At 42.6% G+C, this 13,989-nt stretch overlaps 2 protein-coding genes and 1 long non-coding RNA gene across 3 annotated transcripts; 1 reads left to right on the top strand and 2 right to left on the bottom strand.

Moving 5' to 3' along the window:
* Positions 1-39: 39 nt before the first annotated feature.
* Positions 40-1,876, bottom strand: LOC118690702 (uncharacterized). Its single transcript, XR_004980888.2, has 2 exons — positions 1,698-1,876; positions 40-460 (listed from the first exon to the last, which is right to left on the bottom strand). It is a non-coding gene; the product is annotated as an uncharacterized LOC118690702 (long non-coding RNA).
* On the top strand, positions 1,877-6,359 carry GTF2A2 (general transcription factor IIA subunit 2). Its single transcript, XM_036389952.2, has 5 exons — positions 1,877-1,938; positions 2,240-2,375; positions 2,854-2,958; positions 4,266-4,392; positions 6,051-6,359. Exons 2-5 carry the CDS (start codon positions 2,304-2,306, stop codon positions 6,074-6,076), a joined length of 330 nt encoding a protein of 109 aa, XP_036245845.1. The 5' UTR covers positions 1,877-1,938; positions 2,240-2,303; the 3' UTR covers positions 6,077-6,359.
* A 4,584-nt stretch (positions 6,360-10,943) lies between these two features.
* GCNT3 (glucosaminyl (N-acetyl) transferase 3, mucin type) lies at positions 10,944-12,698 on the bottom strand. The gene has a single exon (XM_036390012.1). The coding sequence runs from the start codon at positions 12,696-12,698 to the stop codon at positions 11,421-11,423; it is 1,278 nt and encodes a 425-aa protein (XP_036245905.1). The 3' UTR covers positions 10,944-11,420.
* Between the last annotated feature and the right edge of the window lie 1,291 nt (positions 12,699-13,989).

The following is a 13,989-nucleotide window of genomic DNA, read 5'->3' as shown; positions in this document are numbered from 1 at the left end:
GTTCTGTTGGAGGGTAATGGGAAAGGATTTAGAGCTGAAGCAGACTGAAGAACTTTTATTCCAAAAAGGGTAGAACTAGCTAGAATAATATGTAACCTTGTTCATAACAACACACTTTGGTATATTTTTTTCCTTTACCTTCAGTAAACAAATGAAGAACAGCCCCAGCTGCTGTGAGGAACGTTGTACTGAGAGACAGCAGCTACACTCCAAACTGCAGTCCACTAGGATATTAGAGCCTGTGTCTGTTTCAGCAGCTTTGTTGCACCATACCCTGCATGCTCTAATGAGAGTTTAAAACTTCCGGCAGTTAATTGTGTCATACTTCGAGGTTAGATTACACGTGGTAGTAATGGAATCTTGTATGAAGGACCTGCAGGTGTGTCATGGGCCAGGAGAAGGTGTTGTTGCCTGGTGATGTCAGCTTCACTGATGCTGTCTGCTGAAATGTCTGTATTGACTGAAAAATATTGAAGTACATTGTGAATAGGCACTTTATCAACTAAAACTGTCACAAGGGAGAAAGTTTCTTGGTTAAAAGCGTATTTCTTTCAGTGTCAAATTTTTGTCAGTGTATCCTACAGATTTATATAGTATTTAGTATCTAGAAAGGTGGTTTAAATCCATGTCTTCTCAAAAGCTGTTGTCTTTGGAAATGACTTGAATTCTCAAGTCATTTCAGTCTCCCTCAAAAACCTCATATGAGGAATGGAGAGGAGAGGGATAACAGTTTGCAAGCTTATTGTAACCACAGAAGCCTTACAAATCTTGCAGTCGAAATTCTCACTCAGTCCTTGTGGATGCAGGTCATTCTCAAGAGGATTTGTTTCACTCAATGCTTGTCAGAGACACTTGAAACAAGTGCTTTAATTATACTTAAGGACACCTTCTTTTAGTCAGAGTAACAGTCTGAAATGTAAGGAATATTTAAATATTAATCTTCTGAAAGATATCTTGCAGCTTTCCTAGCTTCAAAATTCTATGTTGAACTACCTTGTTTCTTTTATCACATCCCATTACCCATATTAAACTAACAGGAAAAAAGAGCATTTGTGAGGAGGGTGCAGTCATGTTAGTTTTTCATCATTCCCTTCAAGCATGACTGAAATCAGTGAAATTAAAGCCATTCTTTGCTCAACTAGATTTTTTTTTTCAGTTTTGCAATTTGAACTGCCCAGATTACTCCGATTTACATGAATTTTTTTAGTATTGAAAATGATCTGCAGAGAAGCTATCAGAGCGCTTTCCAAACGTCCTTATCTTACCATATTCCTTACTCTAGCTTGCTCAACTGCTAGTTAATACTGGTAAGATGGAATTGCAGGTTAATTATTACAAATAAACATTCATGGACAACAGATGCTTAGTTTACCCGTGGTTCTGCAGTTCTGCAATGTTTCTTTTCATTAACAAAACCTATTTATTAACAAGAAAGACCTGAGCTGTAGGTGCTGTAATGGTTGAACAGTACATTAGAATGATTACACTCTCAATTAGTGTCTGTAAACTTTATTGTGGGTGATAATGGGAATCGTGCAGTGTTTAACAAAGTGAAGCTGTAGTAATCATGCAAAAGCACAGATTGTGAGTCATGGATAATAGAACTGGCTTCATTGGGCTAGTAGCACTCTTCACAGATGTGACTATTTTCCTTTCTCCCTCTACCAGAAAAAATGTAAGTAGAAGACTTCACCTACCTCTTAAGAATATTACCATCCTTTCTTTTTAAATTAGCTTGCTTTCTGCATTCCGGGGCGTGTCGGGGTAATGTGATGAGCACGTGTGTGGATGTGGGTCTTTACTGCCGGCTGTATTTACCGAGCCGCAGCTGTACCCTCTGCAGGCCTCGGCCGGAGCCGTGAGGGCGCCGCTGGGCCCCGGCCCGTTCCGCTTCCGGGCCGTGCCGGCCGGGCGGGGCCGCGCTTCCGCCCGCGCGCGGTGAGGGCCGAAGGCGGCGCGGGGCCGGGCCGGGGCCGCTTCCCCGGGGGCGGCGGCGGGGTCGGGACCGGGACCGGGACCGGGTGGGGCTCGGCGGGGCCGCGCGGTGCCCGGCTCCCGCCCGGAATGGCTCCGGGCGGGATGGCTCCCGGAGCCGGGCCGGGCTCTCGGTTGTGCGGCGCCGGGAGCGCGCCCGAGGGTCGGGCGGTGTTGCGGGGTGCTCTCTATACTGTGCGTGCCCGGCGGGCTGGGCCGTGGGGCGTGCAGGGTTTTATTGTTACCTTTGTTTGTTTTCGATGAGAGCGAGGACAGCCCAGGCGCGCAGCCGTGGATGAACAGGACGTGTCCAGCCCTCGCAGGGAACCATGGCGTACCAGCTGTATAGGAACACCACACTGGGCAACAGCCTTCAGGAGAGTCTGGATGAGCTCATACAGGTCGGGGTCTGGGGTCTGGGCGAGTAGCTTAATAAAGACAGAAGTTTTTATCCAAACGGCTTTGTTGTTCCTGTGTCAGGGTACTTATGGCCAAGGTTTGGGAAACTTCCTGACTGAGATCGTTAGGGTTTGGTGCTACATTCACTTGTGATGTTTTTTGCTTTGAATTTTCGCTAAAGGAAAGTGTTTTATATAAGTGGCACAGTCTTATGTAAATTAACAGCCAGATTAACTGGAACATCGGAGTCAATTTGCTGTTCCTCTAGTTATTTCCAGTAAATATTTATTATAAGAGATCTTTGTGTAATACTGGATTGAAATATAAAAATGGAAATAAATACAGGAACATAATTTTTTATAGAGTGTTCTTCTAGAGATCTGCTTCATTGAAGTGAACTTTGTTTTGATGTTTTTAACTTCTACTGTGTGTTTGAGCTTACTTACAACTCAAAACTTGTTTTCTTTTCAACTACTTCAGTCACAGCAAATCACACCTCAGTTGGCCCTTCAGGTGCTACTTCAGTTTGATAAAGCTATAAATTCAGCACTGGCACAGCGAGTCAGGAACAGAGTCAATTTCAGGGTAAGGAAATGATATCTTAAATTTTTACATGAGATACAGCAACTAAGTGTTGATGCAGAATGGCATTTAAAGCTATGTGCTCTTAGCAAGAACTTAAGAGGGTTCATTTTGGCTCTAATAATGACTGTTTACGTGTGTATTCTGTATGCAGCTGTAAGGCTTGTTACCTTGTTCTGCCAGGGATCTTTTGAATAAATGCAGAAATCAGATGATGAAAACAGGGAAGAGGGAATTGCTTTTTGGTGGATAACGTTGCCATCCTCAGTGTCTTGCAGATGAGGAGGGAGACTTCTGCTTCTCACAGCTGTCCCTAGCAAAACTGAGATGAGGCCAGATTTTCAGCCACATGAGTAATGTGAAGAGAGACTAGAGAGTTTTAGATCCACCCTTTCACTGGATCATTTTGTAGCTATTTTCTGTAGGTATCGTAGAAAAATAAGTTGGGTGGTGTTCCCATTCAGCCACCCTAATTAATGTTAGATAGCCAGCAAGTTGTTAAATGTCAACTTGAATGTAATGTTAAGGAAAAAAAAAAAACAAACCACAAAACCCAGCTTCGTGTTAACTTGTTGTGATGCTACTCTACAGTCTATGTAGAACACATTCACAATGTGGGTTCCTAAAAGACTAGATTTTTAAACAATATAGAGATGTTAAAAATGCATAATTTCTCTAGCACATTTAAATTGCTTTGCATATGTAGCATGGTATAAAAAACAGTTTAGCATGTATTTAGTGGGTAAATTTAAAAAATGTTATCTGGAGCTTAAGTTCGAAGTTCAAGAATGTCAATTAAAAATATGTGAAAGTGAAGGTCAGAAGTTTTCCATATTGACATCCTCAGTAATACATCAAATAGGAGGGATACCCCTTTATGTCATATATGTCAGTTTTGTAGTGATTTTTTATTTAAGCTACCACTTTGTTTAACCAGTTGCAGAATTCACATATTGTTATGGTCACTGCTGTATCTGATTTTTCTAATGGTCCAATATTTTAAGAAATGTTTCCTGCTACTGATCCTCTGTATACATTGAAAATATTGTAAAACTTCTTTGCCTACCTGAGGAGCCTCCCCTTGGATATTCTGTAATGTCACTCTGTGGTTTTGAGAGTTTCAGCCACTGGAGGGCATTTAAACTCCAGTTTTCCTCAGAATTGCTTGCTTGCCAGTTTGTATGCATTCAGGTCCACTGTTGGCTTTGTAGCAATCTGTTCTAGAAGGGACAGGGTTCAGTAGATACTCATCATATTTTCTGTTGCCTTTGAGATGTGTCCTATAGCAAATGTCTCTTGTCTTTTTCTAGGGGTCTCTGAACACATACAGGTTCTGTGACAATGTATGGACATTTGTACTGAATGACGTGGAATTTAGGGAGGTCACCGAACTTGTGAAAGTGGATAAAGTGAAAATTGTAGCATGTGATGGAAAAAGTAAGTATGAAACATGATATAAATAGGTTGAGACACGAGTCTTGATTGTTTTTAGAGAGATTTGACCGAGGGTCTTACTAAAGCCAGGTTGACTGTATGACTTAGATGGAAGTAGGGCTCTGTATTCCCTTTTACAACGTCTGATGAGAGATGAAACAAAAGCCAGCTAAATGCTTCCCTGACTCACAGGCACTGAGGTAGAGCCGTGTTAGGGACTGCTGTGCACCTGTGGCTGGGAAGTACATAATAATACTTGAGCAATTAGAAAATCAGAAGTAATCTTTATTTTCTGTCTGGTGAGTTTTCTAGTACTAACCTATTTGTTGGGATAGCACCATGTTTTATTGAATCTGAAGAGTGCTTCAACTGTCTGAGCAAGGAATTGTCTGAGAAAAGTGTCTAAGCAGTCATTCTCTGGAGACACAATCCCATGGAAAGCTTTTGCGTGCATTTGCAAGTCATAAGACTTATTTGTTGCCTAACAGACCCTCTGTTTGTACACTGCTTGTGGGAGTTTGCAATCCATATCTGCTTGACTGGATTACTTTTGTCCATGTCCCTTGAGATTCTTTACTGGAAAAAGTAATTCAGTTACTTTTGTGGCAAGCTGCTTTATAACTTTTAAAACCATCAGTGTGGCAGAGTATTGCTAAAGCTGTGTGAAATGGTGCTGCTTGTTTCATCCTCAGAGAGTGATGCTAAAAGCAGGAACTGAGCATGGAAAAGCCTTTATTTAAATGCATCATAGACCTCTGAAACAGGTTCTTCATGGCTTCCTGACCCTGGCATGCTTACAATAGTCCCTTCAAATTGTAGTTCTAAAGATTTGACAGAATTTATTGTTTTCTCAACTTCTGGTATTAGCCAAGCATATAATCTTACTGCTTGGTTTTTGTGTGCTTATTATAGCTAGTGGAGGAAACCTTACGTTCCAAGTATTAATCATTTTCATTCCTGATAAATTGTGCAGATAAGATTTAAACAATTGGCTGACTTGAAGTTGCTATTAACACTACAACCTTTTTTTTTTTCCCACGAGAAGCTGACTTGTTGAAGGAACAGTACTAAACACTGGCTTGTTGTTCTCCATATTTGAGTTACATACTTTTTCCACAACTCTAAAAACAAGAAAGTAGTAATGGTAGTGTATCAAAAACTACGCTGGCGTTAATTGGTGATTCTGACAAAAGGTCAGAACAGAGAATTGGTTTGAGTTGCTTTATGAAGATCGTGCTCATTCATGTACCTCTTTCAAAATACATGATAAGCTACAGCCCACACTCCACCAGAGCTTATGGTGCCAGATTTGAAGAAACATTTTTCCTTACTAGATGATAGCCAGATGTGCTTGTGGGCGACTGCAGTAAAGGGTTTGTGTATTGTTACATGTTAGAGCAAAGCTTTTAGTATTTTTAATATTAATACATCTCTGGAGTTTTGTGCTGGCTCTTCTTGGTGTGTGTTGCTAAGTGAGGTGAAACAGCACAAGCAGTTCATGCATGGCATTGAGAGCAGTAGAGACAATAGGGTAGGTACAGAACATGTTCTAAAATCCTTGGGGAATGCTTTAGAACTTGGGGAAGATACTAGAGAAAGTTCATGCTTCTCTGTTTTCAGTGGGGGTGTGTATTTGTCTCACTTTCTCTTTTCTTTCCTAGACACTGGTTCCAATACTGCAGAATGAATAGACCTGTGGTTTGTCTGTAGTATTTTCTGTTAATATGCAGCACTTTCTGGAGAGAAGCATGGAAAGGGACTGATCATACTCAATTCCTGTGATGCAGATGTGAGTTAATCCATACTAGAAAGCATCACAGAATGACAGCGGAAGAAATACCTGTAGCATTTCTTCATTTCACCTTATAGGGCATGAATATAATGTTACCTTTTTTTTAATTACAAGAGATACTGTTGTCTTTTTCTTTTGTTCAAAATAATTTCTGTAATAAACTTTTATTTAAAAACTTTTGAAAGAGTGATCATTGGAAAACTTTGGTTAAAACTAGCATTAACATACCATATTCCCCAACATTTTCTAAGTGTGTTTAGAGAAATGTTGCAAATTAAAAAGTCTTTCAGTTGCAGGGTAACTGCGGTTGCACTGCTAGGTATTGCAAGAAATGTCTGTTACAGAATGATGGAGGAGGACATCAAAAGCTGAGCAGCTCCTGCTGGGCAGCATGCTTGTGTGTTTGTGACTGCAGATTTCTGTCTATAAATAGTTCTGCTACGTGCCCTTGGCTGCACACTCAAATTGGTAAGTAACCATTTTTGAAACTAAAAGAGCAGACAAGTTACTCTTATTTCAATTGCACAATAAGTATCTGTTTTTAACTTAAGGGATGCAAATGTGTATCTGTCTTCTCTTGTTCTACATCTGAGTCAATCTCCTAGGTTTAAACTTTTTTTGTTCTCTAATAATCATGTGGTAACTGAATTTCAACCCATACAAGTATAAAAATTTGTTCTTCTGACCACCAACTGCTTGTAATCTCTTCCTGTCTCTAGACAGACTTCTCCATTTTGAGTTCTCTGTAGCCTTTTGACTCTCCTAATGCAAATAATTTTATCTTTTATTTTGTTCCATTTAAGTGTGCATTAGAATCATAGAATGGCCAGGGTTGGAAGGAACCTTAAGGATGATCTCATTCCAGTCCCCTGCCATGGGCAGGGACACTTTCTGCTATCTCAGGTTGCTCCAAGCCCTGTCCAATTTGGCCTTGAGCAATTCCAGGAATGGGACAGCCACAGCTTCTCTGGGCAACCTCTTCTACTGTCTCATCACCCTCACAAGGAAGAATTCCTTCCCATTATGTAAACCTACCTTCTCTCAGTTTGAAGGCATTCCCCCTTGTCCTGTTGCTCCAGACTTTTACCATTTTTCCGGGATGGTGTTTGTCCAGGTGCTGGATCTACTCCTTCTGTGGAGGTTGTTTCAGTTCATGGAAGGAGCAAGGAGCAAAGGGAAGTTAAGGTAGTCTGGTGCCAATGTTCTTTCTGCTTTTTGTTGCTTTTCTCCATAACTTTCTTGCCACTTGCTATTTTTTTGTGTTTGAATTTCAGATAATCCTACAAAGTTCATGTCATTAATGTACTTTGTGGTCTTGGAAGATTGAATTTACAACTAAAAGTATCAACTGCACTTCTGTTGTACTAAACTTGTAATATCCAGTGGAAGACACATAATTTCACTTGCTAGAGCATCAGCACACTTGCTGCTGCCTATTTGGTTCTTCTTTGCCTGTAGTGTTCTGTTTATTTATTTTTTTGTCGATTTTATTTAGAAAGATCACAATTGCTTCCACATCTCAGCAGCAGAGAGAAAGTAAAATATATCTTTGCACCTTGACATTGAACTGGAATAGATGTTTCTATTTAGGAAGTAGATTAACTTAAAGAAATTGAAGGGAAGAGTAAATACCAGTGCTGAACTGGCTGTGGATGACTGCCTGTTTAAACATGGTTTCCAAGAAAAAGGATTTTATCAATTTCATAGGTGTGCAAACCAGGATGTTATCTGATGTAAGCTGTTTGCTCAGTCAAGGATGTCAATACCTGACTTCAAATGTTATCAGAGAGGCACAAATTTAAAGTGCAGAGGAGGAAGAATTTATGATGAATTTCCAGAAGACAAGTTGAATCAGGACATTATGTACCTCGCATGATGACTAGGCACAGTGAGATAGAGGAGAGTGTTACAGATACTTGTGTTTAAGGATCTTGGCAGCCTAGGGGGTAGGATTTCAGTCAAAGTCCTGCTGACCTGGGTTTGCTTTTCTGTAATCAGAAATCTTGGGGTGGGGAGGAAAGTAGGAGAATGCTACTTTAGTAAGAGAGTACTGGGAGACGTGAACTTTGTCTTTGCTGTAACCTAGAGTGGCTTTTGTTAGGATTAGCCATTATGGACTAGGAGATAATATATCTGTAAATTACTAACGTTTTGGTTTGTATCTTGTGCTAGGAGAACCTGCATTGTTTAAGGAAGTGGAATATTGTTCACAGAGGCTAGTTAACATTTAATGGTCACTGCTCTTGCAGTGAGAAGAAAAAGAACAACCTAACCCTGCTCCTAGAATCAGTTTTACTCTTGACTGCAGATACCTTTATTGTGTTCATATTGTCCATGTCTACTTTTTGTTCCTTTAGAATTTATTACCTGTTTTCCTCCAAATTAATTTTCATTGACCCATCTCTTTATTATAGGGCATCTCAGAGGTGATCATATAAACTATCAAATGTGAAGCAAGAAGGAAATAAACCCCCCTAACTAAAGCTAAAAAGAGCTGTTATGGACCTGTTGTGTAAGTATGTAATAAGCCACATTATTCTTGTAAAAATAAAGTAAAAGGCAATTGGAAATAAAACATAAAGACAGGTTTAAACCAGAAAAATAAATCTGTTATTAAATCTCAGAACTATAGTTTCATCTGCCTCCCATGCACTTCTTGAAAGGTAAATTTGCAGCATTTTACCTCCTTAAACAACTGGTGGCTTATCTAGAGTTCAAGTTTTTAGTTAACAATTGTAGACAGAAGTATCAGATTTTTTACTACACAAAGCTAATATTTCTGATATGGCTTCCAATTGGACAGCCCATGATTTTACTGATTAATTTCATATGGGGTTTAACCTATTTTTGGAGGTGGTCCTATAATCTGATATGATTCTATTACTTTGGGCTGGTCCTACTCTATTCCAAATTCATTATTTTTTCAGTTCTACAACTAACTGGCAAGTTAAAGGATTTCTCTGTGCTCTGTTGCCAACTTTCTAAGATGCCAGCTATCTGATTTCTAACATCCTTTGACATCTCTGGAAGGCAAAGTTCTGTATTAGAGTTGAGTGGTGGTTTTTCCTGCCATTTCTAATGGCAGACACATATCACTGTTTTGATGTATGACTGCACTCATAAGTATGGCATTCCTAATGTCTTTGAAAGAGGATATGCTGAGAACATGCCTTTGTAAGAATCCTTTTGTCTTAGTTCACCTTAAGCATTTGGGAGTAGGCTCATTCTTTCAGAAGAAATTAGGTCACTACTAAAAGAAGTGATTTGAAAATAAATTTGCACAAGATAGCCTTTGTTTATGCAACCAAATCATCTGAGGGGAATTCTGGATAGTAACACCATTAGAAACAGGAAATTTCCTATGGATCAAGCAAATTGGATGTTGAGGTTTACAAGTTGTTTGCCTCTGCAGGTAATAACGCCAAAACAGTCATTTTCATCCAAAACAGTGATCTCTGAACAGGAGGGGCTGCCTAGGCTGTGTTAGATAACTGCTGTCCCTTCTACTGAGTCACCAAGCTGGCTTTATGGTATGCTGACTTCTCTTGATGTCTTCACATTCTATGAGCAAACTCTTTCAAATCTGGATAAATGCTTAGATTCTCGTCTAACCAGGAAGGGCAAAAATTGCAGTGAGTAACATTAAAAGAAAAAATACTTTGACTTTGCTAAAAGGCTTACCATGGAACAGATTTGAAGTGGCACTTTGCACCCTCAGTGTAAATTCTTGTCTCTGTCTCTCCGTTTGTAACATTTTTGTGTCTGGCAACAAATGAAACACTGTTATTGCAGTGTGTACCAGCAATACTTCATGTTTCTGAGAGAAGGAACAGCTGAAGAAGTTAAACATATTTACAAAGTAAAGGGGACAAAAATTCCTTACAAGTCTGTAAGTAACTTGTAAGTATGTCTCTTTCTCTACAGGTATATTTGCAAAATACTGGAGAATGCCCTCATTCAATAATCTTTCACTATTTCAAGCTGGGATTCCTTCCAGCCCCCCAAACACCTTTGTTCTTTAAGAAATAAATCATTTAGTTTTTACAAACATCCATTTCATGGATGGATTTGGGTTTGATGCAATTTCTTAAAACTGATAAGTATGGGGATTTTTTTATCTCCAGGAATATGCACATTTTCCCTCCATTTTCTAAGGGAAAGAGACAACACTTTGCCACAGCTAGAAACATGGTGACCTTTCTCTGCCTGTTTCAGTCCAGAAACCTGAACGTATCGCAGCCCCCCAATGAACCCCTTGGCACTAGTTTGCCATTTTGAACTAACATGTATTAATTTAAAGTAAGCAGAAGAGTTTTAAGAAGCAAAATCAGGTTAGGCAGCAGTGGTTTGATGCAGTCTTCTATGGTGGGAGACTTGAGTTCTTACCCTAAGTCACCAGAGTTTTGTTTATTCTAAAAGAATGAACTAGACATGGAGATAATTTCTATTTAATATTGAATTTGCTGCTGAAACCATTTAAAAAACTTGTATGTTACCATCAGGTTAGCATAAAGCTTTAATCTCTTTAGCAAATGCCTGCTTAGGTAAGTTGGAAACAGCTCCCCCCTGGATCCGTAATTCTATTCATTTGCTCTTTTTTCTTAAACAAATGCCCAATGATACATTGGGTGTTTATGTTTGAGACCTTTTCTTCCCAGTACCTGCTGTTGTTGTCTGTGAAATCACCATGGCATTTTAAAAATCACTATTTTGCAACCAAGTTCACTTTAAAATGTCTAACAAAATTGCAGTGACACCTTTTCCAGTCAGTTACTTCATCTTCTCATCCTATTTAAATCAATGTTTCAAAGATCCATGTGACTGCAGTCATAACTTATCTAAATGTAGCCTGGTGTTTGGGATTGCTTCAGATGTTCGTTGTATAATGCTAATTCTCCACTGTAGACCTTAAATTTGTAAAGGTGAGTGTTTACTTACAAGAAAATTACTTGAATATATTTTTTAAAAAAAATCCCCGTGAGGGGACCCCGCGGGACGGGAGCCGAGCAGGACGGAATTGAGCCTTCCCTCCACCGGGCCACCCCGTCCGTCTGTCCGTTCGTCCGACCCTCGGCGGGGCCGTAGCCCCGCGCCCGCCCGCGAGGCTTCTCCTCGGGGCCGCGCCGAGGCGTGGGCCCCTCAGGGCCCGGGGGATCCTCTCCCGCCGTCCCCGAGGCGCCGTCAGCTGGAGGGGCCCACGGAAGGCAGCAGTCCCTGGCAGAGTCTCCGCGGCTCCCTCTCAGAGCCCCCGGCCGTACAGGGCCTTGTGGCGCAGGTGCTCCTCGAGACACTGGACGGCTGCATCGTCCACCTCGGGGTCGAACTTGTTGGCCAGGAGATGGTGTTGCTGCAGCATCCAGGGCAGGTCGCCCACTCCGTAGATGCAGACGGAGCGCTGGTGGCGGCCGGTGCAGGGCGGGTAGGGCGCGCCCTTGCTCATGTCCCCCTCCAGGTACTCCCACTTGACCAGGCGGGGAAGGGCGTTCATGTCCGAGAGCTGGAACTTATCGCTGAGGGGTGTGCCCCCGGGCACCCCCGGCATGCGGTTCAGGGTGGCCCACACGTACTCGTCAGGGCTGTAGCTGTCCTTGGACCACTCTAGGAACTTTTGTGCGGTGGGGTTCTCGAAGATGTACCGCACGAAGTCCCGCGTGACGGCGTTGTAGGCGCTGCCCGTGAATATGGGGTAGTTGTGGGGTGGGGGCAGTTTCTTCTGGGAAGTGCGAGAGATGGTCTCCCCCACCTCGTGGTGATACTCCCAGCGCTGCTTCTTGGCGGCCGAGGGCCTCTCGGACTCCATGGTGTTCTGGCCCTGCAACAGCTGCAGCACCCGGACTATCTCGGCGTTGGTCTTGATGGGGAAGTCGGTGCCGCAGGTGTTGATGAGGTAGCGCCATGGCACAGGGCTCTGCAGGAGATCCTGCATGCAGTTGAGGTCGGCCTGCACTCGGGACCAGGAGGCATAGACCACGCTTTCCAGGCGGCTGGCCACGAAGACATTGGGGAAGCAGGCAGCAATGGCCCTAACGGCCTCCTGGAAGGCGGCCGGGGATTTGCTGTCTACATGGACGCAGTAAACGTTCTGGGGGGCGTAGACGGACCGCAGGAGTCGCTCAAACATGTCGATTTTGTGGTGGATGATCATGGAGTAGGCGATGGGGAACTCCTCCTCCTCCTGGCTGAGCGGGAACTCGATGTAGCGCCGGGTCTCCTTGAAGGCTCTGCAGTCCCTCGTAATGTTCAGGTACTCGCCGGGCGTCGGTGAAGCCCTTCTGTTCGCCACTTCCAGGTTGTAGAGCTGCGCCTCCTGGATGGCTGTCTGGTCCCCGCGGACGACTGCCGAGCAGTTGATGCGGCGGCTGGGGGAGAGCTCCAGCGCCCGGTAGAGGCGGAGGTGGTCGGCGGGGCCGGGGCGGACGGTGCCGCGCAGCGCCAAGGCGGCGGCGAGCAGCGCCAGCGGCCCGAGCAGCAGCGCCCAGCGCCGCCGCGCCGCCGGGGCCCGCTGCCACCACGGCATCGGCATCCCGCGCTGGGGCTGCCCTGGCTCCGGGCTGCGCTGCCGAGAGGGAGCCCGAGGCGCTGCTGCACGGAGCTGCTCGGCAGCTGGGCACCTGCTTGCCTCCGGGAGGTGGGGAAGCAGTGCCCGGGCGATCCCGGTGTGACCGCAGGTGAACAACAGTCCCCTCCCTCCCTCCCCGTGGCGTGGCTCTGTTGGGTTTTATCAACACTGGGGGTGGTTCTATATCTTCTGTGTCTGTTTAAAAGATGATATTTCACCTTACCCCTGTCCAGCACGTAACGCAAGGAAAATTCCTCTAGAATTCGCCCCTCTGTAAAGCACTTTTAAAAAAGATTTACTAGAGTACTTTGGTGTCTAACCTGCTTTTCCAGTGTTCTGATTGATAGGGAGGATGTGTGCTAATATCTTTACGAAAGCTTCGATGGGAGAAGGGGTGGGTGTTATCGGCTCTACTAACTTCAAGCAGCAGGTTTGTTACAAAGTCCAGACAGTTTCACTCCTGAAACAGATAAGGGTCTGCACAACCTGAACTTCTGTGGTATAAGTGAGGTGTCAGAGACATGTAGATATAGGTGTATATCTATACACCTATAACCTATATACAGGTTCATAGGTATTAGGTAACCTAAACCCATCAGCTTGCTGCCTCTCCCCGGAGTTATTTGGATTAGTTAGTTATGTGAGAAATACCTAACCTGACTCGAGGCCTGTAAAATTAGTTTGTAGGCCCACACCTAAAAATACTTGGGGCTGGCTCTGATCTTCCTTTAATTTTTGGTTATGTAATAAAGTATTATTAAGCAAAATTAGTGATAGTGTCACTGACTGCTATTTAAGCAAAAATTTTCCTAGGTATACTTTGTATGTAATTTTCTGTCAAGTACACATCTTTTAGTAAGATACAGTATCCTCTTGTGAAACACTGTATTCCACTTTTTTCATTTGTGTTCACATACGGAATGTTGTGTTAATAGTAATGGCTCTTTTCAAAAGAACTGTTCTTTTTAAAATCTTTTAAAAATTTCCTTTGAACTATGTCAGAAATGGAGAATAAATTACATTTCCATCTTCTTGGCTGTTCAGATTTTTTTTAACTGTTTCTGCTGGTATTGTGATACTTATCTAAAAATCATGGGATTGTGTTTGGCTTATAATTTTGAGATTTATCATTTTAAAATTATCAATAAACATTTGGAAAATTTCATGATAGCTTTCTCATTATGAATCTTCAGACACCAGAAGTTCAGTGTTCTTTTTATATGGAGTATTTGGCACATACTCCAGAGTG

Source organism: Molothrus ater, chromosome 13 (assembly GCF_012460135.2).
Source record: "Molothrus ater isolate BHLD 08-10-18 breed brown headed cowbird chromosome 13, BPBGC_Mater_1.1, whole genome shotgun sequence".
NCBI classification, from domain to species: domain Eukaryota; kingdom Metazoa; phylum Chordata; class Aves; order Passeriformes; family Icteridae; genus Molothrus; species Molothrus ater.
This window is presented reverse-complemented; position numbering and strand designations above follow the sequence as displayed.